The following is a 25,206-nucleotide window of genomic DNA, read 5'->3' as shown; positions in this document are numbered from 1 at the left end:
GAGTTCCAGCATGCTCCTTAAGAGCTGTTCTGGAAAAGTGTTGACTTTTGGGGACAGATAAACACAATTTATTGTTTTCATAGATTTTCACGGGTACAGGTATGCAGGTCTTGGTGTGTTCGGGTCTTTTCCCAAGTAAGATTGAGAGTATCTTGGCAACGTTTCGACAATGACCCAGGAGATTACAGCACAAGACCCAGGATGTCAAAACAATAGAACTCAGAAGGTCATCACACAGCCCATTACCAATGTCGTTACAACACAGGAGGCGAATAGACACATAGCCAATACCTCAGCCACACATGTTCTTACAAAAAAGCCAGCCAATCTGCAAATATCAACTCCATCAACCAATCAAGAACTGACAACACAGCCAACCTCCCCACCAGTATATATAGGGAGACGGCAGCTCCGATCACACTTTGCTCGCACAAGCACAAAGCCGAAAGTACCAGCCTGAAGCTGGCGAGTGGGACCTCGTCAAAACGTTGCCAAGATACTCTCAATCTTACATGGGAAAAGACCCGAACAAGGCAAGACCTGCAATTCTTTATTGACATCTACTTTTGAAATTGTATTTTAGAAATGATTTACTTGCGATTGGAGTGCTTGCTAATTCAAGAAATGTAGTCTCAGAGGCCTCTAAATTTAGTCTCAGGTGTCACAAAAGGAATGGCTTCTGCATCACAACACCATTTCCACCATCTTGTCTTTTAGACAGATACCATTCTATTATGTTTAACTCCATTTTTAAGATTCTCAGTTATTATAGCTAATAGCATCAAGGATCCTATTTCTCGGCTTGTTACTGATAACCGGCCAAGTATCTCAGCTGCTGTGTAGATATATTTATTTATTTTGGATGTTTTTATTGTTTCTTTTTTTAAATTGCTTTTGGGTTTTAATCATACTGTATCAAAGATGCCCAGTCATCTTATAAAGGAGCAGCATAAAAATTCAATCCATCAATCAAACAATATTTTTTTGAATTGTAAGTTGCCCAGAGTCATTGACTAACTGAGATGGCAGCTATAGAAGCTGAATGAATGAGTGAATGAATGAATGAATGAACACCAGAAAAGATAGTGCCTTGATTTCAATAAGGCTTATTGTCAGTATACCCATTTTGTACTTTTCTCATAATATTTTTCCCCTCAATCTTTATTTACTTAGTGTCAGCCCTATGGGGTAGATCACATTAGGAAACTGAATTCATTGGAAGGATAGGATAGGGTAGGATAGGATAGGATAAAATAGAACAGAACAGAACAGAACAGAACAGAACAGAACAGAACAGAATAGAATAGAATAGAATAGAATAGAATAGAATAGAATAACAGAGTTGGAAGGGACCTTGAAGGTCTTCTAGTCCAACCCCTTGCCTAAGCAGGAAACCCTATATCACTTCAGACAAATGGTTATCCAATCTCCTTTTAAAAACTTCCAGTGTTGGAGCATTGACAACTTCTGGAAGCAAGTTAATTAGTTATCCCCTGGTTAATTGTTCTAACTGTCAGGAAATTTCTCCTTAGTTCTAAGTTGCTTCTCTCCTTGATTAGTTTCCACGCGTTGCTTCTTGTCCTATCCTGAGGTATGGCAGCTCCTGAGATATTGGAACACTGCTAAGACCAAAATTATGCTTTATTGAGAGAAGATATAGGAACAGAATCAGAACACAACTGGTTGTGTTTTCCTTTTCACCCCATTTTATTCTCCAGAGAGTTGGAAGGAACATGTCTGAGTCTCCTTTTAAACCTTTCTCCACCTCCCTGGGCTTAAAACTTGCTTTTTCTGTACCTGTTATTATCTTAATAGCTTCTGGGTGGCTTTGCCAAGCTCATCTCCCTGTCTCTCTGCCTTGAGTACCAACTGCCTTAGCACCATTTAAAACAACAACAAAACCCAGTAAATTACAATTAAAAAATAATATCCATGTCTTATGTTTAGTGCAGGCGAATATTGGACAGAAAATGCGGAAACCTATGAACAGAGCTTCTACAAAAGGAGTTTAGATAATGAAAATTATATCTTCACAGCTCCATTCTTCAACCGTAAGTCGCTGGGCACTCAGAATATTCACAATCTTCTTTGGCAGTGCAGGTTCTATTATATTTTTTTTTAAAGTTTTTGAATATAGTTGGTGGAATTAGCCTGCACTACTGCATTCCGACCCACTGTGCCATCACAATTAAATGGAGAATTTTTTGTATTGCAAACAGAAAATTCAATAGTAATCTTCAACTCTGCAATTGTTTATCGTTAACACCGATCTGTTGCAGTAGCTATTCTGGATAGCAGTGCACAATTTAGCAATTGTTACACAAAGGTACAATTTTAGATAAATCTGAAAGAAAGAAAAAAGGATACATAAAGGCTATAATGCTCCCTATAAATTTACCAATACTGTAAAATGGTGCCGAGAGATTTGTGGAAAGCCACACTTAACCTAAACTTTCATGTTGGAAATATATATACATATATATTTCCGTGATCTTTTTAATAAGACCGTATATTCCCAGGCAGAATTCCAGTCATGTCTGAACAATGATCATTATTATTTCTGATAATTTTATTTGTGGGCATCTTGTTTTCTGATTGCATCACAGAGTCCACCTAAATCTTAGTAAACTATTCAGGAACAAACTCCTTTTTGCTTAGTGTTCGAATACAGATGTGAGTAGAATGATACCATTTTGGAGTTAATCTGAACAGGGGGAAACAAGAAATGCAAAATAAGATGGATGAATGATTGATTCCTAATGCACCAGTGTCATCCAAGGGCTATCGGTGCTATTAATAAAGAGACATGTCATAATGGCAAGTCAATTCTATTTTCTGTTTCTGAATCCTCAGGAAGCATCTATGAAGATGGCATCATGGTAAGCAAGGCTGTGAAGGTCACTGTGAATGGAAAACTTCTGAAACCAGCAGGTAAGAATGAACGGGTCTGTTTTTCCACACAGAAATATAATTCATTATTGACCATAGTAATTTCAATAAGACAAAGCCAGCATTCAGAATTATCTAAGGGGGATGAGGTTTGAATTCTGGAGACCAAGAAATTCTGAGAATGGTATAAGGAAAGAAAAAACATGTCCAGAAGATGGGGGGTGGGGGGGGTGAGAGGGTGAGAGGGAGAGAGAGAGATAATAAATAGACAGAGAGATGATAGACATAGAGATAGATAAAGATAGATGATATATAGGATCAGAGATAGATAGATAGATAGATAGATAGATAGATAGATAGATAGATAGATAGATAGACAGACAGATGATAGATAGATAGATAGATAGATAGATAGATAGATAGATAGATAGATAGATAGGGTTTATAGACTGATCAATAGGTCAAGAGAGAGGGAGAGAGAAATAGAGAGGGAGAGAGCTAGAGATAGCTAGAGGTAGGTCAAGTAATTAGATAGATAGGTAGGTAGATAGATATAGCTGATAGATAACTGATAGGTAGGTCGGTAGATGGATGAATATAGATAATAGATAGATATACTAGAGAGAGAGAGAGAGAGAGAGAGAGAGAATAAATAGAGAGATGATAGACATAGAGATAGATAAATATAGATTTAGATGATATATAGGATCAGAGATAGATAGATAGATAGATAGATAGATAGATAGATAGATAGATAGATAGATAGCTGATAATTAGATAACTGATAGGTAGGTAGATAGATAGATGCATATAGATAATAGATACACCAGTAGTTGATAGATAGATTAGATAGACAAACAGATGATAGATAGATATAGATTTAGATGATAAATAGAAACAGATTATAGATAGACAGATAGATAGATAAAGGTAGTCCTTGACTTACGACCAAAATTGAGCCCAAAATTTCTGTTGCTAAGTAAGATGTTGTTAAATGAGTTTGTCCCATTTTACAACCTTTCTTGCTATAGTAGTTAAGCAAATCAGTGCAGTTGATCAGTTAGTAGCCCAGTTGTTAAGTGAATCTCGCTTCCCTATTGACTTTGCTCATCAGAAGGTCACAAAAGGGGATCCCATGACCCTGGGGACTTTGTGACTGTCATAAATATGAACCGGTTGCCCAGCATCCAAATTTAGATCACGTGACCCTGTGGATGCCGCAACATCATAAGTGAAAAAAACCCAGTCCTAAGTCCCATTTTCCCATGCCGTTGTAACTTTGAACAGCCATTAAACGAACCATTGTAAGCTGAAGACTACCCACATCTCATTTTGCAATGTCGATCCATTTATTTTTTTTCCTCATGCTATATGTATTTCTTGCCAGTTGTCGGAGTAAAAATCAACCTGAACAGCTGGATGAGAAATTTCACGACAATCACCACTAAAGACCAGGTGAGTTTTGGAGGCTTCCTTCACCTCCAGTTTCCCCAGAGCTTCCTTCGACAATCATAGCAGCTGAAGCAAAGCCTGTATGGCTTCCGCCATGTTGATCTCCTGTAAAGCTTGAAGATCTGGTTCTTCTTCTAGACCCAGGGGATTTCTTTGCAGGCTGGATCGGCATTGTAATTCTCCTCTGTGGCCCATTGGGGGTGGGGCGGGGGCAGGACAGATGCTTCCTGCAGCACCCTGCCAGCCAAAACGGGCTGCATGGCCTGGTTTTGGCCCTGTTTCAGTCCAGTTTTCAGCCTAGCATTGTGCACACTTTTTGGGCTGCTTTTGGCCCATTTTTGGCCATATTCAGTCCATTTTCAGCCTGGTTTGGGCCCAGTTTGGGGGCCATTTTGGGTCTGTTTTTCAGCCCTGTTTTTCCCCCGTTTTTCACCCCATTTTGGCCCATTTTCAGTCTGGTTTGGGTCCGGTTTTGGAACTGTTTTTGGCCTGTTTTTCAGCCCTGTTTTTGGCCTGTTTTTCACCACATTTTCACCCCGATTTGGGCCCAGTTTTGGACCTGTTTTTTGTTCTGTTTTTTGGCCCATTTTGGCCTGTTTTTCAGGCCAATTTTGGGCCCATTTTCAGCCTGGTTTGGGTCCGGTTTTGGACCTGGTTTTTTGGCCCATTTTTGGCCTGTTTTTCAGCCCTGTTTTTGGCCTGTTTTCACCCAATTTTCACCCCAGTTTGGGTCCAGTTTTAGGCCTGTTTTTTGGTCTGTATTGGACCTGTTTTTGGCCCACTTTTGGCCCATTTTCACCCCATTTTCAGCCCAGTTTGGGCCTGGTTTTGGGCCCAGACATTTCATTATCTATGGTGCAGATCAAGGCTGTATCAGGGTAACAAAAGAGAAAGTTGCACTCTCTGCCATAAGAGCAGTAAAAATAAGAAATTATGGGTTTCTTGCTCCAGCATTTGCTTACTCTTGGGCAACTATCCCCCCACTTGGATAATGCCATGCGTATTGTGCCTTTGTTGTTTTCAAAAAAGGAATAGTTTTATGAATGCACTGATTCTTACATTTTTTTCAGTGTAAAAGTGGGAGTGAGATTTGCGGATGTGAAAAGAACAGTCAGGTAAGAGATGCAATAGATGATTTCCTTCAGCCAAATAAATTCATCATTAACATCTCATCTGTTTTAAAGGTTTATAATGGGACAAATATGTCATGCAGTTTGGGACTCACGAAGCAGCCATGTCAATGTTAAGCATTAATATTATTGCAGGATCCTGTTCTGTCCAAGGCTTCTGAGATAATAATTGTTTTATTGCAATGCTAGGAATTATTTTCATTCCCAACTGGTAATGAATCTCAAATAGTTCCTTGAGATAAGCACCCACCTTTCTTTCCTGTGAAGTGCTGCCAATAACAGAAGTGTCAAATGAACTAGAAAAAAAAAATGAAGTACAAAGAGCTTCAAGAATCTGAACCAAATGAACGACTTTGCTCCCTGCAAAGGTTTCGTTATCCTTGCCTGTCCTTTATCCCTTATGGGAGGGGCAATCACCTCCCAGCCTTACTCCCGAGCTGCCCCTTTTGTTTCAGTTGCTCTCGCCTTCTAGCAGCTCTGCGAACACGCACACTGGGAACAGGCTCCCCTTGTTCCTCTGCCTCGCTGCTGCCAGACTCCGGAGGCTCCAAAGGCAGCACCCCACTCCCAGATAGTCCTGGCCCCATCTCTGCATTGGACACAGGACCCTCATCTGAATCCTCTTCAGACTCCCGGACTGATCCCTTTTCTTCCCCACTGTCCGATTCTGCTTCCGTCTACACAAGCTGCTGGCAAACCACAATAGATCCCATCTGGGTCAGTCACCGGGACTGGAAGTTTTGTCTTCTGAGCTTTCAGACTCGTGCTGGAACCCATCCTCAGATAATTTCTGTCTAGCAGTGTGTCATGCCCCCGTTGGAGCCTGAATGTGCAGAGGAAGACAAGCCAGAACTGGAGCAGACTGAGATCAAGGGGGGGCGGCTTTGTTAGCTTAGGAGGAAAATAGGGAGGAGCAGGCCAAGTCAGCCTTTCAGGATTGGGATGGCTTGTAGGCAGGGAGGAAGTGGAGGGGCAGGATGACCAATACAGGCTAAGCAGTGAAGATGAGAGACACAGCTCAGGCAATGAGTAAGGACCGCCCCCTTCTGATCCCCGAGGATGGAGAGTGGAGAGAAGGCAAGAACAGTGCAGACTGACCTGACTACCCAGAAGGAGAGCGCCCCACCCCTCTTCACAAGGCACGGCTATGGACTGAGACTTAAGGAGATGCTGTGGGGAGGGGCATTTGTTGGGAACAAATGCTGAATTCCTGGAGTGTTGAGTCCCGACGTTTGAACTTTCATGGATTCCCTGAATTCTTTCTGGACTCTTCATTTTGCAGCCCTGGTGCTCACAGCATTGGGCTGGACTATTTGCAGCCAGAGACTGCTTAAGATGTGTGTGTGTGTGTGTATGTGTGTGTGTGTGATATTTACATGGTGCCTCTTGTGTGTGGCTTTTTAGATGTTGATTGGGGTGTGTTGATGGCTGGATATTAAGTCATTAATACGTTAATCAAGACCCCAATCAACATCTAAAAACCCACATACAACACGCACCATATAAACACCACACAGAGAATAGCCCAAAGCACCTATTTCAATAGAGAGAAATTTGCTCAGGATGGACTCCAGAACGAATCCAGAAGCTCAGAAGACAAAACCTTTGGTTCTGGCGACCGACTCAGATTGGATCCTGCAATATTATCCTGGGACACATATAATCGCCTTCATTCGTGATTAACATTATTATTATTATTATTATTATTAATACTCCCTAGCTATCATTCAGGTCCATGATTTGCACAACCACGTTGCAAATGAAATGTGCAGCCACATTTACATTTCTGATACCAAAAGTAACCGTAAAGATCAATTGAGCAACTTTTATATCAAATGATAGTAACTCTCATGAAGTTCTTGAAACTGACAATATCCAGCTGGCTTGAATCCCGAGCGAGAAGAGTAGCACAATTTAATATATGTTAATATTTGATTATGCAAAATTAATAGTTTATCACGGATATTCCATTGTAATTTATTCCAAAAGCTTTCCAAAGATGATAACTGGCAGTGTTTTATGCTCCAAAAGGCATAATTATCTAATCCGTGAATAAGATCTTGCATTATTATTTTTCTGTTTATACAGGTAGTCTTTGACTTAGAACAGTTCATTTAGTGACTATTCAAAGTAAAGACGCTGAAAAAAGTAACTTACGACCCCTTTTCACACAACTAATGCAAGATCCCCAGGATCACGCAATCAAAATTCAGACATTTGGCAACTGACTCACACTTATGATGGCTGCCGTATCCCGGGGGTGTCACATGATCCCCTTTTGCGACCTTCTGACAACGGGGAAGCCAGATTCACTTAACCAACCATGTTACTAACTGAAGAGTAGCAGTGATTCACTTAACAAATGGGGCAAGAACGGTCGTAAAAATGGGGCAAAACTTACTTGACAAATTAGCGACCAAAATGTTGGGCTCAATTGTGCTCGTAAGTAGAGAGCTACCTGTATTCAACTGGAAGATATATTTCAACAATTACTTAGTTATACTCTGTGATTCTTCTTTCTCCTAGCACGTTGACTGTGTCATTCTTGATGATGGAGGTTTTCTTTTGATGACCAACCAAGATAACTACGTTCCAGAGGTACGTGACTGAATTAAGTCTAATGCAGAATATCTTATTAATTATGTTCTGACCTATGCTTCCTCAAGAGTACGAAGCCGACTCCTCGTCCCGATAAACCCCCTTTTATTTAGTTTACTGTGAATTCCTCTCCAGCAAAGTCCCGGACAACGGTCTTTTAAGAGATTTCATAACTACAGACCTTGATCAGGCTTGGAGAGCTGCCAGGCCGATATCTTTCAGATGCCACACTGTAGCAGACAATACTTGGCAAGAATGCAGGAACAGATCTTCACCCAAACGAACCAATTGTCTCCTGCAAAGTTCCACTCCCCTTTTGCTCCTCTTTTATTCCCTATGGGAGGGGCCATTCACCATCTACCTGTGGCTTTACTCCCGAGTCAACCCTTGTACTTTAGCTGTTCCCTTCTCCTGGCAGCTCTGCACATGTGCATATCAGGAACAGGCTCCAGCTGTTCTTCTGCCTCACTGATGCCCAACTCCGAAGACAGCTGATAACTGTCAGACGGCCCTGGCCCCATCTCTGCCTCCAATGCAGAGCACTCATCAGAGCCTTCACCATACTCCAGGACTGGCCCGTGTTCTTCCCCAACCTCCTCACTGTCTGAATCTGCAACCAGCTCCGCTGTCCGTTGGCGGGCCACAACAAATTAAGCAATATCTTTTAGGAAACACATCCAGTAGCTACTTGACCTCTGTTTGAAGACTTCCCTTTCTTTGTGCATTAGATTGGAAAGTTCTTTGGAGAGATTGACCCTGGCCTCATGAGAAATCTCATTAATATGTCCTTGTATGCCTTCAACAAGTCTTATGACTACCAGTCAGTCTGCGATCCAGAAGATGAACCGAAACAAGGAGCAGGACTCCGCTCCATCAATGTGGTCAGTACTCAATGCACCTTTCCACAAAACTCGCTGAACAAATGTCTCTGTTAGCAACAGGAATGTGATTCATATTGCTTTTGGATTTATTACGATCGCTAGCTAATGCCGGCGTCAAATCTAAAATGATAAAATACCGAGGAAAATAAGAACATATGGAGAAGAAGGGCATACAAAGGGTGTAAGGAGCCATGGTGGCAAAGTGGTTAGAATGCAGTGTTGCAGGCTGACACTGCCCACTGCCAGCAGTTCGATCCCAACTAGCTTTGAAATGCTTGAAAAGGTGGGAAAAAAAGAGACAATCAGGAGCAAGATGGATGATGGCCTCAGTTACAGTAACAATGAATGCTCCATTGGGCAGTGTTGAAGGATCAGGGATAGGTTAGGGTTAGAATGTCATGGAGAAAAATCTCTATGTGGTCACTAGGAGTCAACAGTTGTATAATGTTTGAGTATCCCAAAGCTGCTTTTTCAAAAAGGCAACTGGACTTTGAAATGAACTAAAGAAACCTATTGGATGAGAAGTGAAATGTTTTCAAAGAAAACATCAAGAAAGTACAATAGAATTAGAATTGGAATGGAATAGAATATAGAGAATAGATTGGATTGGATTGGATTGGATTGGAATGGAATGGAATAGAGCTGGAAGGGATCTTGGAGGTCTTCTAGTCCAGCCCTCTTCTGAAGCAGAAGAACTTGTACCATATATCAAAAGTTTGGAAAAAGTACCCCAGGGATAATCTTGACTTGTATGATTAAGAACCTCTTTAGACAATTGTTTGGGTATTAAGAGGCACAGTAAGGGCTCCACAATATTAACATGTTAAGAAAAACTTTAATAAAACATAGCCTTCCATTAAATCAGAGACAGCAGTGAAATTCCATAAAACAAATAAATCAGTCAGTCAATATCTGGAGGTTGGGTGGAGAGAATCCATAGGTGTTTTTTTTTAGAGGTTCTTCTAAGATTATGCTCTTTGCTTCCTCTTTTTCTAGCCTACCATTGCAGATATTTTACACCTTGGATGGTGGGCGTCGGCAGCTGCCTGGTAAGTTGGAATTTGTAGACAAGGTCGTTACACATTTGAACCGCATGAATGTCTTTCTCAATCCATAAGGATAGGATCTAAAATAGAGTTGGGAGGGACCTTGGAGGTCTTCTAGTCCAGGGGTCCCCAACTCCCGGTCCATGGACCGGGCTACGACATGCCCCCTCCAGTCTGTGGAGAAACCTCACTCCATGCAACCAGTCCCAGGTGCCCCAAAAGGTGGGGGCCGCTGTTCTACTCCAACCCTTTGCTCAAACAGGAGACCCTCTTCCATTTCAGGCAATTGTCCAGTCTTTTCTTAAAGACTTCCAGTGATGGGGCATCCACAACTTCTGAAGGCAATTTGTTCCATTGGTTAATTGTCCTCACTGTCAGGAAGTTTCTTCTTAATTTCAGGTTGCTTCTCTCCTTGATAGTTTTCACCCGTTGTTATTTGTGTGCTGTCCCACTCACTCACACACACAAAAAAACCCCTGTGGTTTAGTGGGTTTATTGACATTCCCTTGCAACTCCTTTCACCCAAAACACAAGACTGTCCCGAGCAGACCAAGGTGAGTCCACTGAGCAATGGCCAATGTTCACTAGGCACTTGAAAGCTTCCCGATCAAAATAAACCCACCAGGAAAAATTAAATCCACAATGCAAGTGGGGTTCCATGAGGCAAGAAAAGTCCAGAGGTCACAAGGCACGGGGTCAATCCAAAGCAAGGCAAGAATAACAATGACCAGGAAACACCCAGCTAAGAAATTAGCACGTTGTTCCCAGCATCATTTCAATCAATCAGTCAATCAGAATAGAGCTGGAAGGGACCTTGGAGATCTTCTAGTCCAACTCCCTGCTCAAGCTGGAGACCCTCTACCATTTCAGACAATTGTTCACTCTTTTCTTAAAAACTTCCAGTGATGGAGCATCCACAACTTCTGAAGCTGAGCTCTTAACCTCAATTCTCTCATTGCTGTGATTGGTATACATTTTGCTATACGTGGTCCTCAACTTACGGCCCTAATAGAGGCTGCCTATTATGACAGTAAGTCATGACAGTTGTAAAACAGGTCACCCATGCGATTGGGCTAATTTTATGCCTTCTTCCCCACCCCCAATGCTCATTAAGAGAATCACTGCAGTCATTAAGCAAATATGTGGTCATTAAACAAGCATGTTTCCTATATGGGATGGTTTGGGCAAACCTAGAAGTAAATGCCAGGACCCCCCCCCCAAAAAAAAAAACATCATAAATTTCAGTCATGTGAATGTAGGATGTTGTTGAACTGCTGTAAATAGGGGGCTGTTGGTAAGTAACCAAAATCCAGAGATGTGATTATGGGAAGGGGGCAAGGGTGACCATCAGAACTTCAGAACCAGGCTGAATGTACCTTCAGTTTTGGAAGCCATATTAGCACCAGATGCTTTCACGCTGCCACATTCTTGAGCCTGGGGAAATGGGAGGGGGGAATTTCTTGGAGTGTATGTAACCACATAATAGCATTCTTCTTCCAAATCAAGGTCATGTTATTTCTGCACCTGTGTGAGCGGACATCAGAGGTGGTATTCAGCAGGTTCTGACTAGTTCTGGAGAACCGGTAGTGGAAATTTTGAGTAGTTCGGAGATCCGGCAAATACCACCTCTGACTGGAGATTTTACAATATCCTTCCCCTGCCACGCCCACCAAGCCACACATACAGAACCGGTAGTAGAAAAATTTGAATCCCACCACTGGCGGATGTCTCAAGTTGGGATGAATGGGGATTGGGGCATGTGATGCGACGATGGGTGCAGGGGGTGGATTTGTAATTGTTTACTTATTGCAAGGAAGCCCAGAATTTCAGATTCAGGATCATAACTCTGAATGGCCACAAAGTCGAGGCCCACCTGTGTACAAAACATGGAATTAGCACAGGGGCGGGCTACTACGGGTTCACACGGGTTCAGGCGATCCTCTAGCTAAGATTCCATGCAGTTCAGTGAACCCGCAATCCCACCACTGGCTGGCCCTGCCCACCCTGCGCTGCCCCTCCCAGGAGTCCCCACACGGACTGTTTTGTATGCCAGGTAAATACAGGGTGCATGTGGAGGCTCAGGGAGAGTGAAAAATCGGCCTCCCAGAGGCTCCAGAAGGCTGGAAATGGGCCCACCATTTCCAGCTTCTGGACGGCCTTCAGAGTCCAGGGAAGGCCATTTTTGCCTTCCCGGAGGCTCGAAGAAAGCCTGCAAAGCCTGAGGAGGGCGAAAAATGGGCCTCCCGGAAGTTCGGGAAGGCCAGAAACAGGACTCCAGAGCCTGGGGAGGGTGAAAACTGCCCACCCCCCCACCGTGGTGCAGGAGGCTGACTAGGCCATGCCCACACAGCCACACCTACCACCCGGCAACCATGCAGAGAACCGGTTGCTGAAATTTTTGAAGCCCACCCCTGAATCAACAGCACAGGAAATGTAAGAATTCTTCATTGCTGGAGTTGCTCTAATGGATACTGATGTGGTTGTTCTGTGTCATTGTTTGTTGACCTAGGTCTATTTTGCAGCAGCTAGTCTGGGGGCTGACCTTCCCACGTTTCCTTGGGGCAGGTAAGTGAAGAAGCTGGGGAGAGAGGAGGTGTCCATCAGCAACTTCACGCAGAGGTGACCCTGTTGTTTGTTCCACAGTGGAAGTGGAAGAAGAGGATTTCAGTGGCTTCCCATCCAAACAGAGTTGTATCACAGTACAAACACAATATTTCTTCGGGTCTGACGATAAATCCTTCAATGGCATTCTGGACTGTATCAACTGTTCTAGGTAGGTGTCACCTCAAAACCACTTAATACATTTCACCTCCCCTTTAATAATGTTCAAAATATAGACATGCAAACAGAACAGGTGCATAAATATGTTAAAACATTGCTTTGCAACAGTATATGGAGATTCTCAGTCATCCAGGTCATGGTTATCCCAAAGGACAGGAGGGGGCAACTGGAGAGCTCTTCAGGAGAGCTGAAGAAGCTTCTTGGATGAGAAGTAAAATGTCTTCAAAGAAAAAACAAGAAAGTCCAGTTGCCTCCTGAAAAAAGCACCTTTGGGACAATGATGACCTGGATGGCTTGGAATCTCCATACTTTTAGTTATTAACTTTGGGATGAACATCCTTCAAATCAGAGTTGGAAGGGACCTTATAGGTCATCTAGTCCAACCCCCTGCCCAAGCAGGAGACCCTACACCATTTCTGACTCCCATCTGCCGGAAATGGTGTAGGGTGTCCTGCTTGGACTGGGTTGAACTAGATGATCTACAAGGTTCTTCCAACTCAGATTATCTGTTATTATTATCTCTTATCTGGTGTGGGCATATGAATGGATTTCCAGAAAAAAAATCAGGCTACAGGAACTATTTGCATTGTTCAGGTGACCCTGAGGACACAGACAAGCCTCCAAGTGGCCTCAATGACACTCTAAAAGAATTCAAATGACCAACTGTCTGCAAGGAATAGAAATCCTTCCATTCCCCACCTTCTTCAGTTTCTTCAGTCAGAGCTGAAGAAGCTTCTTGGATGAGAAGCGAAATGTCTTCAAAAAGAAACAAGGAAGTCCAGTTGCCTCCTGAAAAAGCATCTTTGGGATTGCTTTGCAACCTATAAAACAGCCATGTGTTGTGTGTCCCCCTCGCAGAATTGCTGCTTTTAAGGGACTGCAGAAAGAGGCTACATAGGTGCTCTTTTGAAGATCAAATTCTTCACAATTCTTTAGTGCACATTTCTTTAGTGTTCCTCACCTAAAGACAGAATTTTGCCAAACTAAAAGCATGCTAACACTCCCTTAAAGCATATACTCTGGGAACTGTTAAGGAGGAGCTGTCTTCACCCTCTTTCTCTCACACAAATTTCTCTGAGCTGAGTTGCCTCTTGCTCCTCTGGAAACCACTCTGGAATCCAGGCTGCACTCTATCACACAACGGTGCCAAATCACTATTGCAATTGTTCCAGACAATATTTGCATGGACCTTTGTTTGTGTTCTAATACTGAAATTTTCTGGATCTCAGCCAGGGGTGGGATTCAAATTTTTTAACAATCGGTTCTGTGGGCATGGCTTAGTTGGTGGACGTGGCTTGGTGGTCATGTTATTGGCTGGGCGTGACAACTCAATATCACTCACATTGAGGCACGCATCTCCTTGCTTGGCCACTCAAGACTATGGGAATGCTACAACAGTTGTAAATGTGAAAAATAGTCATAAGTAACTTTTTTCAGTGCCATTGTAACTTTGAATGGTCACTTCACACAAGCAAAGTACCAGCAAAGGAGGGAAAAAAGAACTCCAGAGAGGTTCCTAAGACAGGAACTCTAGTCCTGCCAAGAACGTAACAAGGGTAAATGGAGAGGCAGTTTCTGTAAGCAAAACCGGGATGTTTCCTTGCAGCCCTTCTTACAGGATTAGGCCAGTACTTTCTTCTAACAACTGGTTCTCCAAACTGCTTAGAATGTTAACAACCAGTTCTAGTGAATAGGTGTGAACTGGTAGAATCCCACCCCTGATCTCAGCCTTTAAACTGTTTGGTGTCGTTTGGCTTTGCTTTCTCAGGCTTTTTCATGCAGAGAAGATTTCCAACACCAATTTGGTTTTCATCATGAGTGACAGTAAAGAATTGTGTCATCATTGTGATGCAAGGCCGTTGATGCAAGCCGAGAAGCCTGGTATCCTTTCCTGCTTGAGACTGGATTTGTATTTGCTTACAAAAAGAACATTGGAAACAGATGGAGAATCTGTTTCTAAACTATAGCCCATACCAGTAGTTGTTGTGTCTGGTGTGGATGTGATGCGATGTTATTCCATACCAGCTTCATTTCTGTATGGTCTTAAGATGTTCATTACCATTGACTGGTTGATTGTTTGTGTTCCATTTTAATTTGTTTGTTTGTCAAGCATGTATGAGAAAACAAGTATGTATGAACATAACATATAAATGAATAAGTATAAACAGGTATAAGTAGATACATCATAAATGAGTATGAATAAATGGGATCAGAAGGACAGGGACGGCTTCCAGTTTGAGTTTCTTCAGCGACAGACCAAAACCGTGACTCTGCACAGTTTCGATCCGTGCTCGCCACTGCAGCGCCCTGAGCTGGCTGGTTTCAGGGCTAAGACATCCAGTAGAGGTGGTGAAGAAGGGGGAGACTGCCTGCAGGGTTGAGGAGAGCCGCATCTCTCCTCCTCAGCTGGCCATTACTCCCTTTCCTGAAGGGGGTTGCAGCGGTGGTCAGTAATGGCCACCACAAAGAAGAACTCAACCAGAAAAGAATGTGCAGGAGGAAGATAAGAAGAGAAAGTTTTGGTTGACCGGGTCAAACAGCAAAAGCAACAAATAAGGTACCCTGGAATTGAAACTATTAAAAAATAATAATAACACGGTTCCCAAAGAAGATTTCTAAGCAGCGAAGGGGAGAGAAAAGGGAAAAGATTTGGTTTTTTTTTTCCTCTCTTCCGGTACTGACAGCTAAGAGACTTAAGCAGGGAATTGGAAAAAAAATCCACTTTGACATTAAAAGGCATTTAATGCTGAAAATAAAAAGTCAAAGGGATAATAAAGATTTCTGGATAATTAAAAGCTTTTGAAACAGGAAAGGAGAGAAAAATAATAAAACAGCAGGATCTGGAAGGGAGGAGACTGCCTGGAATTAAAAAGAATTTACAGTAAAATCTCAACATGACTTCCAAAAGATACATCTTAACTGAAACATCGCAACAAAATATTAAAACCCCAGGAAAAGAAAGTGAAAAAAGAAATAAGAAGAAACAGCTTGGGACTATTTGGATTATTTGGTGATCTCTGGATTCTTGGTTACTGCATTTGAATGACTAAAATCAATTGAGTGGTTGTTTAAAAGTGTTTAAAATGGCTCCACTTTTAGAAGAACTGAAAATGGAACTTAAAAAGTACAAAGAAGATGCACAAGAAGGGAGAGGTTCTTTTGGCTTCATATTTCAGTTCTTGGAAACGGAGATTTGGAACTATGAGAAACAACAAGAAATGCCTGCAGAACAAGAAGATTGGGACAAAGAAGAAGCCATCTTTAGTGAACAAGTAATCTTAGGTGGGGGGAAAAAGGAAAGGGGGAAAAGAGAATGGAAAGTTTAAGATTGGGAAAGACAACCCCAAAAAAGAATAGAGTGAAAAATAAGTATAAAATCAGAAAGCAACAGAAGAGGGAAATGCAGAACAGAATTAGAAGTAGAGAGACAAGGGGGCAAAAAGGGGAGGGAGAAGAAGAGGGGGAAGAAAGAAAGGAAAAGAAGTTATAAAGGACAGAAACAAAATATAGAGAAACAGGGCCTATTTAGAGATAACGGGTGAAAATCTAATTGAAAAAGGGATTCTGTAAAAGTACATAAGATAATATTGTTATATTAGAAATAGAAATAATTTCAGAAAATATGAAACAATGTATGATTAAAATGTTTGATAAAATAGCTATCGTAACTTAGTGGAATGCTTGTCAATAAATAAATGTAACAAAATGAATATTTAATGATTTATAAAACATATGTGAAGAGAAATAAGGGAAAAATTAAGTATGGAGATTTCCATGTCTTTAAGGAAGTATGATATTTAATTGAAAAATAATGTTAAAGATGTTAAGACTTTAATGAATATTAATGATAGAACTGAATTGGAATGGAATGAGGGTTTTAATTACATACATTTACAATCCATTTTTTAAGAATATGGTGTGTATTATAAGAATGTACTCACAAAAATGAGCATGAAACTGAGTTTGTGTCTGTATAAAGAAGTGCAACCGGGGGCCAAGCTATTTTCAAAAAAGATGTTTTACTTGAATTTTATAAATAAATAATAAAACTTTAATTAATAAAACTTTAATAAAAAAAAAAGGACAGGGATGGTAGGCACGATGGTGCGCTTATGCATGCCCCCTTACAGACCTCTTAGGAATGGAGTGAGGTCCACGGTAGACAGTTTCAGGTTTTGGGGGTTTGAGGATGTAACAACAGAGTCAGGTAGTGAGTTCCAGGCATTGACCACTCTGGTGCTAGAGTCGTATTTTCTGCAATCGAGTTTGGAGTGGTTTACTTTGAGTTTGTATCTTTTGTTTGCCCGTGTGTTATTGTGGTTGAAGCTGAAGTAGTTGTTGACAGGTAGGACATTGTAGCAGACAATTTTGTGTACTAAGCTTAGATCAGACCATAGGTGGCGTAGTTCTAAGTTGTCTAGGTCCAAAATTTCAAAGCCTGGTATTCAGTATTGACTTTTAGGATGTAGGCAGAAATAGACCTTCTCCAGGACAAAACATAGCCATAGTTTTAGAATAATATCACTATTTTTTTAAAAAAGCAGCCAATTTGGTCAAGTGGTGAAGGCACGAGGCTACAAACCAGGAGACTGTGAATTCTAGTCCTGTGTTAGGCACAAAAACCAGTTGGGTAACTTTGGGCCAATTACCATGAGATGTGGAGTTCTAGTCCCACCATAGGCAGAAAAGCCAGCTAGGTGACTTTGAATCAATTAGCAGGAGATGGTGAGATTTAGTCTCACCTTAAGTATAAACAAAGGTATAAAATCAAAATCACGTGAAGTATTAGTCCCATTTTATAAAGATTTAGTAAGGTCTCACCTGGAATACTGCATCCAGTTTTGGTCACCACATTACAAAAAAGATGCTGAGACTTTGGAAAAAGCGCAGAGAAGAGCTAAGATGATGACTAAAGACCTGGAGACTAAATCATATGAAGAACAGTTTCAGGATTTGGGTTTGGCTAGTGTAGAGAAAAGAAGGACTAGGCGTGACATGATAGCAGTTTTTCAGTATTTGAGAGGTTGCCCCAAAGAGGAGGGGGTCAACTTATTCTCCAAAGCAACAGAAGGCAAGACAAACAGCAATGGATGGAAACTAATCAAGGAGAGAAGCAACCTGGAACTAAGGAGAAACTTCTTCACAGTAAGGACAATTAACCAGTGGAACAGCTTGCCACAAGAAGTTGTAGGTGCTCCATCACTGGAGACTTTTAAGCAGAAATTGGACAGCCACTTGTCTAAAATGGTATAGAGCAGGGGGTTAGACTAGAAGACCACCAAAGTCCCTTCCAGCTCTATTGTGATTGATTGATTGATTGAAGTGATGCTGGGAACAATGTGCTCATTTCCAAGCTGTGTGTTTTCTGGTCATTGTGATTCTTGCCTTGCTTTGGATTAACCCCGTGCCTTGTGAACTCTGGACTTTTCTTGCCTCGTGGGACCCCACTTGCATTGTGGATTTAATTTTTTCTGGTGGGTTTATTTTGATGGGGGAGCTTTCAAGTGCCTGGTGAATATTGGCCACTGCTCGGTAGCCTTGGTCTGCTCGGGGCAGTCTTGTGTTTTGGGTGAGGGGAGTTGCGAGTAAATGTCAATAAACCCACTAAACCACAGTTATGTGTGTGTGTGAGTGAGCAGGACAGCACGCTGTGCAGTATAAGCAAAGGGAGAATGGTGTTGTGTTCCTTAACTGATGGGTAGATGAAGGACCGAATCCTTGTGAGATGGTTCAGCATCCCAGATACAGGAAAGGACCGGATGCTTGTTTTGATGACGCTAAAGTAAGTCTTCTCTTCTTTCAGATATATGGTCTTTCTTTTTTTCTATTTCTCCTTTCCTAAGAACAGTTTCCATCTTTAATTGACTTTACTCTGCCTCTCTCTCTCTCTCTCTCTCTTTCTCTCTTTCTCTCTCATTACACATACTGCTCCCGTTCCAGATCAGAGCCCTTCTAATGAAAATGTGCTCACAATTAACCTTAAAACTGATGGCTGCCTTTGTTTTTGGAGCTGCCTTGCCTTTCAGCGATTGTGCTTTCACACACAATTCCTATCTTTTTTCAAAAAGAAAAAATAGGACAGTCTGTGCTGGCTTTCTGTACACACAGCCATGGCAATCTTCCACGGTGTCTACAACAGCCTTGAAAACTGAACTTTTAGATATTGTGGGGTTGTTGTTTTTTCTCCTTTCTGACTCATGGGCATTGTGTATTCCTTCCCTGTTCCAAATCTCTTTATTCATGGGCATTTTGTGAATCTGGAGGAGACTCCGTGCCTCTCTGTTTCAAAGAGGATTCCATGTAAAAGGATGGTAGGGATCATGATGACACAGATATAATTACTTAATTTTGCTCATGTTATGAAGTACCCACGATATTTTTTTAAAATAAAAATAAAAATTGGTGTCTTCACAATTTCTGGAATCCAGCAAAGCAATTTCAGGAGAAATATTTAACTTTGACAGAAAAGGTTTGATCCAAGCTAGATAGATAGCAACAAAAGAGACTCTACACACACAAATGTGTGTGTGTGTGTGTGTGTGTGTGTTAAAACATCACATATTGGAACACAAAGATTATCTTGACTTTTCTGTGTTCAACAGGGGAGTCATCCATAGAATATACATACATACATACATACATACATACATACATACATACATATTTGTGTGTTTGTGTTTTAAAATACCACAAACCAAGATTATCTTGACTTTCCTCTGTTCAACAGAGGAGTCCTCCATAGAAATTCAGATCAGCCATTTACAAAGCATGACATTCATGAAAACCCATGATTTAAAGAATTTTTTAACAATGTTTTCCCTTTTTTAAAAAAATGGCACACACAGTACTTGTGAAATCAAAGTTCTCTATCTTTATTTGGGACTAGCCGATAACCCGGCATTGCCCATTTATTTATCCCAATCCTGTATTAGACAGGAAAATCCTGTAGTCGGGACTCACACTGTTGTACTGTCTCTCGTGTAGCATCGCAGTTCTTCTATTCCTCCACAGGAGGGAACCCCTTTGTGGAGTACTGTAAAGACGTTCCCAAGGCAAGTCCACTGTGCTGTACAGTAGAATCCATTTTAAGGCTCATACCCCCGCCAGGGGATGTTAGGGTTGTCTTACCCCCACAGTATTTGTTTCCAGAGGGTAAGCCATCTGCGTACCAAGTTTGGTTGAAATTGCTCGAGGCATTCCAGAGTTATGGTGGAACACAAACACACAAACACATACACACACATATATTCAGTCTTTGCTTTACAATGCAATAAAGTCTCTTTCTTTGGGTGGGTGGGTGGGTTTAAACTAGAAGACATCCAATATCCCTTCTAGCCCCACGAGACTTATGATTCTGTGATTCCATGGGTGTTTCCCCAGGTCAAAATTTTACAGCATAAAATTTATATATGCACTGAGAGCATATGCACGAAGACAAATTCCTTGTGTGTCTAATCACACTTGGCCAATAAAGAATTCATTCATTCATTCATACGGTCCAAGATTTGTATTTACACATTCAGTTTAGGTGGCAACCAACACTTATGTGTGAGAACCGTGTGACAGAACCACACGTTTGAGCCGTGAAAATGTTTAACACACGAGAACTTCTGCTTTGCTGGGTACAAATAGGAAGGAACAAATGGGTCCTCCATGATCAGCAACACTGGATACTTGTGTTTGAACGTACAAGGGAGTCTTGCTTACTAGCTTGATGTGCTCTTCTTCTCTATCTTAGTCATGTAATGGTAGCATTTTGACATCTTGGCTTAAGTTTCCGTTTCAGTTGTCTCTGTAAAATTCTTCGCTTTTTCCTTTTTTTGCTTTTCACATGATCTCTTCTATCGGCCAGCCAACTTTGCATGAAATTTCATCTTCTGTGTGTTTCTTTCTGTGTTCCTTTTCCTTTCCTCTGTTTGCGACTTTGCCCCGTTACTAATAGGATCAGCCTCTTTGCACAAGGAGCTTCGCCACTGCCATGACGCCCACCTCTGTCTTCATTTTTCTGCAAGTTTTCATGTGGTGTGGATGGTCAGTTACTTTCTCTAATTTTGCATTTTGTTTCATTTCCCCCAACCCAAAAGTTGTTGTTTTGCAAGAATACAAATGTAATTAAGAATGTATATAACTGATGACATTAGGAAAGGGATGACTGATAGATATAGGATTGTTCAGAACTTGGTTTCTCTCAGAAAGAGGTTAGGAACTGATTAAGATCTAATCCAATCCTTTTCTTTCCCTTCTTTTCCCTTTCCTTCCCTTCCCCATCTATTTACTTCCTTTCCTTTACTCTACTCTACTCTACCCTACTCTACTCTACTCTACTCTACTCTACTCTACTCTATTTTCCACATCTCCTTTCCTCTCCTCCATTCCCTTCCTTTCCTTTCCTTTATTTCATTTCCTTCCTTCCTTCCTTCCTTCCTTCCTTCCTTCCTTCCTTCCTTCCTTCCTTCCTTCCTTCCTTCCTTCCTTCCTTCCTTCCTTCCTTCCTTCCTTCCTTCCTTCCTTCCTTCCTTCCCCTCTCTCCTTTCCTGAGAAAATCTTTAGTTACTTCAATGGGGGGAGGGGGGGCATCAATTCACTTGATTCAGTTATTTGTTCTTCCAATGTACAGTCCTTCTGCTCTCTCTCGCACTCTCTCATGGTCTATTGGGATCACCCCACTAGAATTTCTATTTTTATTTCATTGTTTTTGCAGATCTTTAATTTTGAGGCAGAAGGGATAGACCATAATTCAAGGAAGGGACATAGACTTTACACTGTTAACATTCCTAATCCAGTTTTTATCCATTTTCTGAAGAAGAAAGATCTCCTGGTCTAACTATGGACTTCTGGTTGTCAATTAAGAAAGCATTTGACAAGATAGAACTTCTGGTCTGGCTCCACTTCTCGTTCCTATTATGCATCCATATGCTATAGTCCCTGAATTTATGCAGACAATATGGATATGTGAATCAGCCAAGATATAATTTAAGGATTCGAGTCAATTTAATTAGAATTTTCATTTTGACTCAAAGAATTGTGTTGAATCAGTCTGAATTTGTGGTTTTTGAACACCACTCAAAAGGATGATTTAAATGAACTGTTCTTCACTCAAAAGTTTGCACAGCTGAAATAGATAATACTTTGAGTTTGTAGAACGAATACTGTGGAATATAAAATCCGCCATAAAATTGTAACAGCAACAAATCAGCAACCTAAAAGAACATAATCAGTCTGAAAATAACTTGGCTTGCTTAATATCCAGAAAAAACATAGCTGTATGTTTTCAGAAGTGCTGTCTGCTAATAATATACAAACATTGGAATCAACAGCATTTCTTGACTAAAGTAAAACATAGGAAAACAAAAATAAAAACACAATGTACAGATGATTACGAGGTTTTGATTTTCTCGTATCACTTCTATACAGATAGATTCTCAAAGATGAGAGTCTAAATTTGTCTTCCATGACTTGCAGTTTCAAAGGATTAAACTGTGGGAGTGGCACTAGTTGCAAACTAATTTTTTCCCAGAAGCTAAATTGGCAAACTTTCTCCCTCAGTTTGTCTAACCCAATAGGATGCTACCGTACATAATTCCTCCAGGTTATCTTCCCATTCCTCCTCCCAATCTCAAGAGTTAGGCACGGGTCCAAGCAAAACGTGTGGCTGTTTTCCACATCTATTTTTTGAATCCCCCGAATATTCTTGAAAATGCTGGTCTTTTGCTTGCTTTATGCCAGATTGCTGTGAATAGAATGTGGATAGAATAGAATTAATAGGGATAGGATAGGATAGGATAGGATAGGATTAATAGGGATAGGATAGGATAGGATAGGATAGGATAGGATAGGATAGAATAGAATAGAATAGAACAGTCATTGTTACTTTGAACAGTCACTAAACAACCCGTTGTAAGTCAAGGATTACCTGTAATGAATTTTTACTTTCCAGCCGTTCTGGAGAATCATATCTTTGACTAAGGACATTTGTAGAAGAGTTTGCTTTCATTCTGCCCATATTACAAAATCACTAGAGGGAGTCATCTGGCTCTAAAAACCTCTGATAAAACATGGCTTGCTGCACATCTACATTAAGAAAAATGCATTTAATTATCTTCAGATATATATATTTAGATATCTGATATTCATTTGTATTGACATTGTGTTCCTCTAATCCACGAAAAGATGAGTTGGTGATATCTGGCATTGGTTTATCTTCATAACCATAAATATGTTTTCTTATAGCTAGCTGGTTTTAGTTACTTTACATATATTCCAAGTAACTCCACAATCAAGAGGAATATCTTCCTTCTGAATTGCCAGAAAAATTAACCTGGTTTTTGTTTCCCATTCATTTGGATGCCCATTTCACCTCCCTTATTATACTCAGTCAATAAATACTCTCTGTGCTTCACATCACATTGCACTATGTGAAATAGTTGGTTAAAAAAAGACAAAAACATCTGGATAGTGGATGAGACAGCAGAAGAGAAGAGAAAGAACTGGGGAGAAAACCCCATAGAATACGAAGACCTGCAAATACAAGTAGACCAATCATGGCAAAAGAGAGTAAAGATAGTCTTATTAGGTGCCTGGGGTGCAATCCCAAAACATCTGGAGCATCATTTGAATCCCATCATCATCATCATCATCATCATCATCATCTTTTAACGACCCCACAATCCCTTGTGGGGTGGATTCTGGCCAACTGAATGGAGCTAGCAGAGTGTTTGAATGGCTGGATGCCTTTCCTGTTGCCAATGAGGAGTTTTCTTCAGCAGAAAAATATTCTCAGTGTGCCCAGAGAGAGAAATATCTGCTTCTATCTAGGATTGAACTCACAGCCTCCTGATTGTGGGGCGAGAGCTCCACCTCTAGGCCACCGCACCATGCTTACCATTTGAATCCCATCGGCATTGACAAATTCCCCATCGGTCAATTGCAAAAGACAGCTTTAGTTGGAATAGCTGACAACCTGCCACGATACCTCTAACACCGCCAAACAACCATGTCTGTTTATCCCAAGTCCTTGGAGGGGATTTGATAGGTTAACAAAACTGCCAACTCCAGTCTAAACCTCTGGCTGACTGTGCAACCAACCACAAGAATAATTTAAACTCTTTATTGAATCTCTGCAGTGGTTGATAACCAGCAACCATGGCTCATCCTTACTTTTTCACAAAGAAAGGCTGGACAATCTATTCCACAATATTGTGGTTAAAATAAGTTGCATGGTGAGTCAGATTTTTTTTTTCTTAGCCCCAGGATACATTTTGTTTGCATTTTTTTTTTTTTAAAAAAATATGATTAACGGCTCATTGGGTATTCCAAAAGTACCTTATTTCCAAACTTCTGAGTGCTAAAGGATTTTGTTTGGAACTTTCTGAAAATAAATAGCTTCCTTTAGCTTCCTTTCCTCTGAGTCATTTATATTACATTTCAAGGCACTGTTCTACATGTGACATGAATACCAATAAGGTGACCTTACGCACGCTATTTATTTTTAAAAACCAACATGACGTTTTTTCCAATATAGACAAATAGCATGCGGTGGGTTAGACAATTATTCACTCTGTGTGTGTTTGGGTGTATGAGCAATTCCTTATTCCTTATGCTTGACAAAAGCCTTGCCTTTCTTTGCTATTGTATCAACCCAACACTTCTGCATCTAATTTACAGTAAGGAAGCAGAAGCTCAAATACTCTGGCCACCTAATGAGAAGAGAGGACACTTTGGAATAGATCCTGATGTTTGGAAAGATGGAAGGCAAAAGAAGAAGGGAATAGCAGAGGATAAGATGATTAGATGGTGTCATTGACACAATGAACTTGAGTTTGGGCAAGGTGGAGAGACAGTCCACGGGTTCTGTCTTCAGCCTCACCAAAAGCACTCAGTTAATTCTGAGTCCCGGCAAAAACCTTTTTATTTACACTAATGTGAACTATTTCATTCACAGTCAGACAACAGCTTGGCAAACAGTCTCACAAAGGTGGACTAATTATCTCAAGACTTTTATCAATCCTGGATCGCTTCCCAGTAAATAGTTCCACACTCACTGTTGGCAGGGAAGGCTGGGTTTACCGACAAATCTCCCCAAGGCTGGAACAAACAAATGACCAAATGAGCAAGTTGTTTCCTACAAAAGCCCCCTCCCCTTTTGCTCCTCTTTTAATCCTGATGGGAGGGGCCATTCATTGTCCACTTGTGGCCTTGCTCCCACGTCGACCCTGAGTTCTTAATTGCTCCTTTCTTTTAGCAGCTCTGCCCATGCGCAGGCTGGGAACCTGTTCCAGCTGCTCCCCTGCCTCACTGCTATCTGAGCCTGAAGGCAGCTGATGACTGCCAGCCCGCCCTGGCCCCATCTCTGCCTCTGATATAGAGCCCTCATCCAAGCCTTCCTCAACCTCCAAGACTGGCCCAGGTTCCTCCCCAACCTCCTCACTA

At 41.2% G+C, this 25,206-nt stretch overlaps 1 protein-coding gene across 6 annotated transcripts in view; it reads left to right on the top strand.

The window, feature by feature from the left end:
* CACNA2D1 (calcium voltage-gated channel auxiliary subunit alpha2delta 1) overlaps nt 1–25,206 on the top strand; it is a 311,501-nt gene that overhangs the window by 274,797 nt on the left and 11,498 nt on the right. For 2 of the 6 annotated variants that reach the window (XM_087934372.1, XM_087934371.1), the window contains 12 exons: nt 1,948–2,051; nt 2,854–2,931; nt 4,277–4,344; nt 5,412–5,456; nt 7,998–8,069; nt 8,798–8,950; nt 9,947–9,999; nt 12,506–12,561; nt 12,640–12,769; nt 14,546–14,658; nt 18,480–18,559; nt 18,718–19,180. In XM_087934372.1, the coding sequence (XP_087790498.1) occupies nt 1,948–2,051; nt 2,854–2,931; nt 4,277–4,344; nt 5,412–5,456; nt 7,998–8,069; nt 8,798–8,950; nt 9,947–9,999; nt 12,506–12,561; nt 12,640–12,769; nt 14,546–14,658; nt 18,480–18,559; nt 18,718–19,032 (1,267 nt within the window). In that variant the 3' untranslated portion in view covers nt 19,033–19,180. Of the gene's footprint in view, nt 1–1,947; nt 2,052–2,853; nt 2,932–4,276; nt 4,345–5,411; nt 5,457–7,997; nt 8,070–8,797; nt 8,951–9,946; nt 10,000–12,505; nt 12,562–12,639; nt 12,770–14,545; nt 14,659–18,479; nt 18,560–18,717; nt 19,181–20,719; nt 20,809–21,478; nt 22,119–25,206 lie in introns of those variants that run through there. The other 4 variants (XM_087934376.1, XM_087934375.1, XM_087934373.1 and 1 more) reach the window with 3 other exon arrangements.

This window comes from Pseudonaja textilis, chromosome 5, assembly GCF_049901715.1.
Source record: "Pseudonaja textilis isolate UNSWEBS1 chromosome 5, rPseTex1.2, whole genome shotgun sequence".
Classification (NCBI taxonomy): Eukaryota; Metazoa; Chordata; class Lepidosauria; order Squamata; family Elapidae; genus Pseudonaja; species Pseudonaja textilis.
This window is presented reverse-complemented; position numbering and strand designations above follow the sequence as displayed.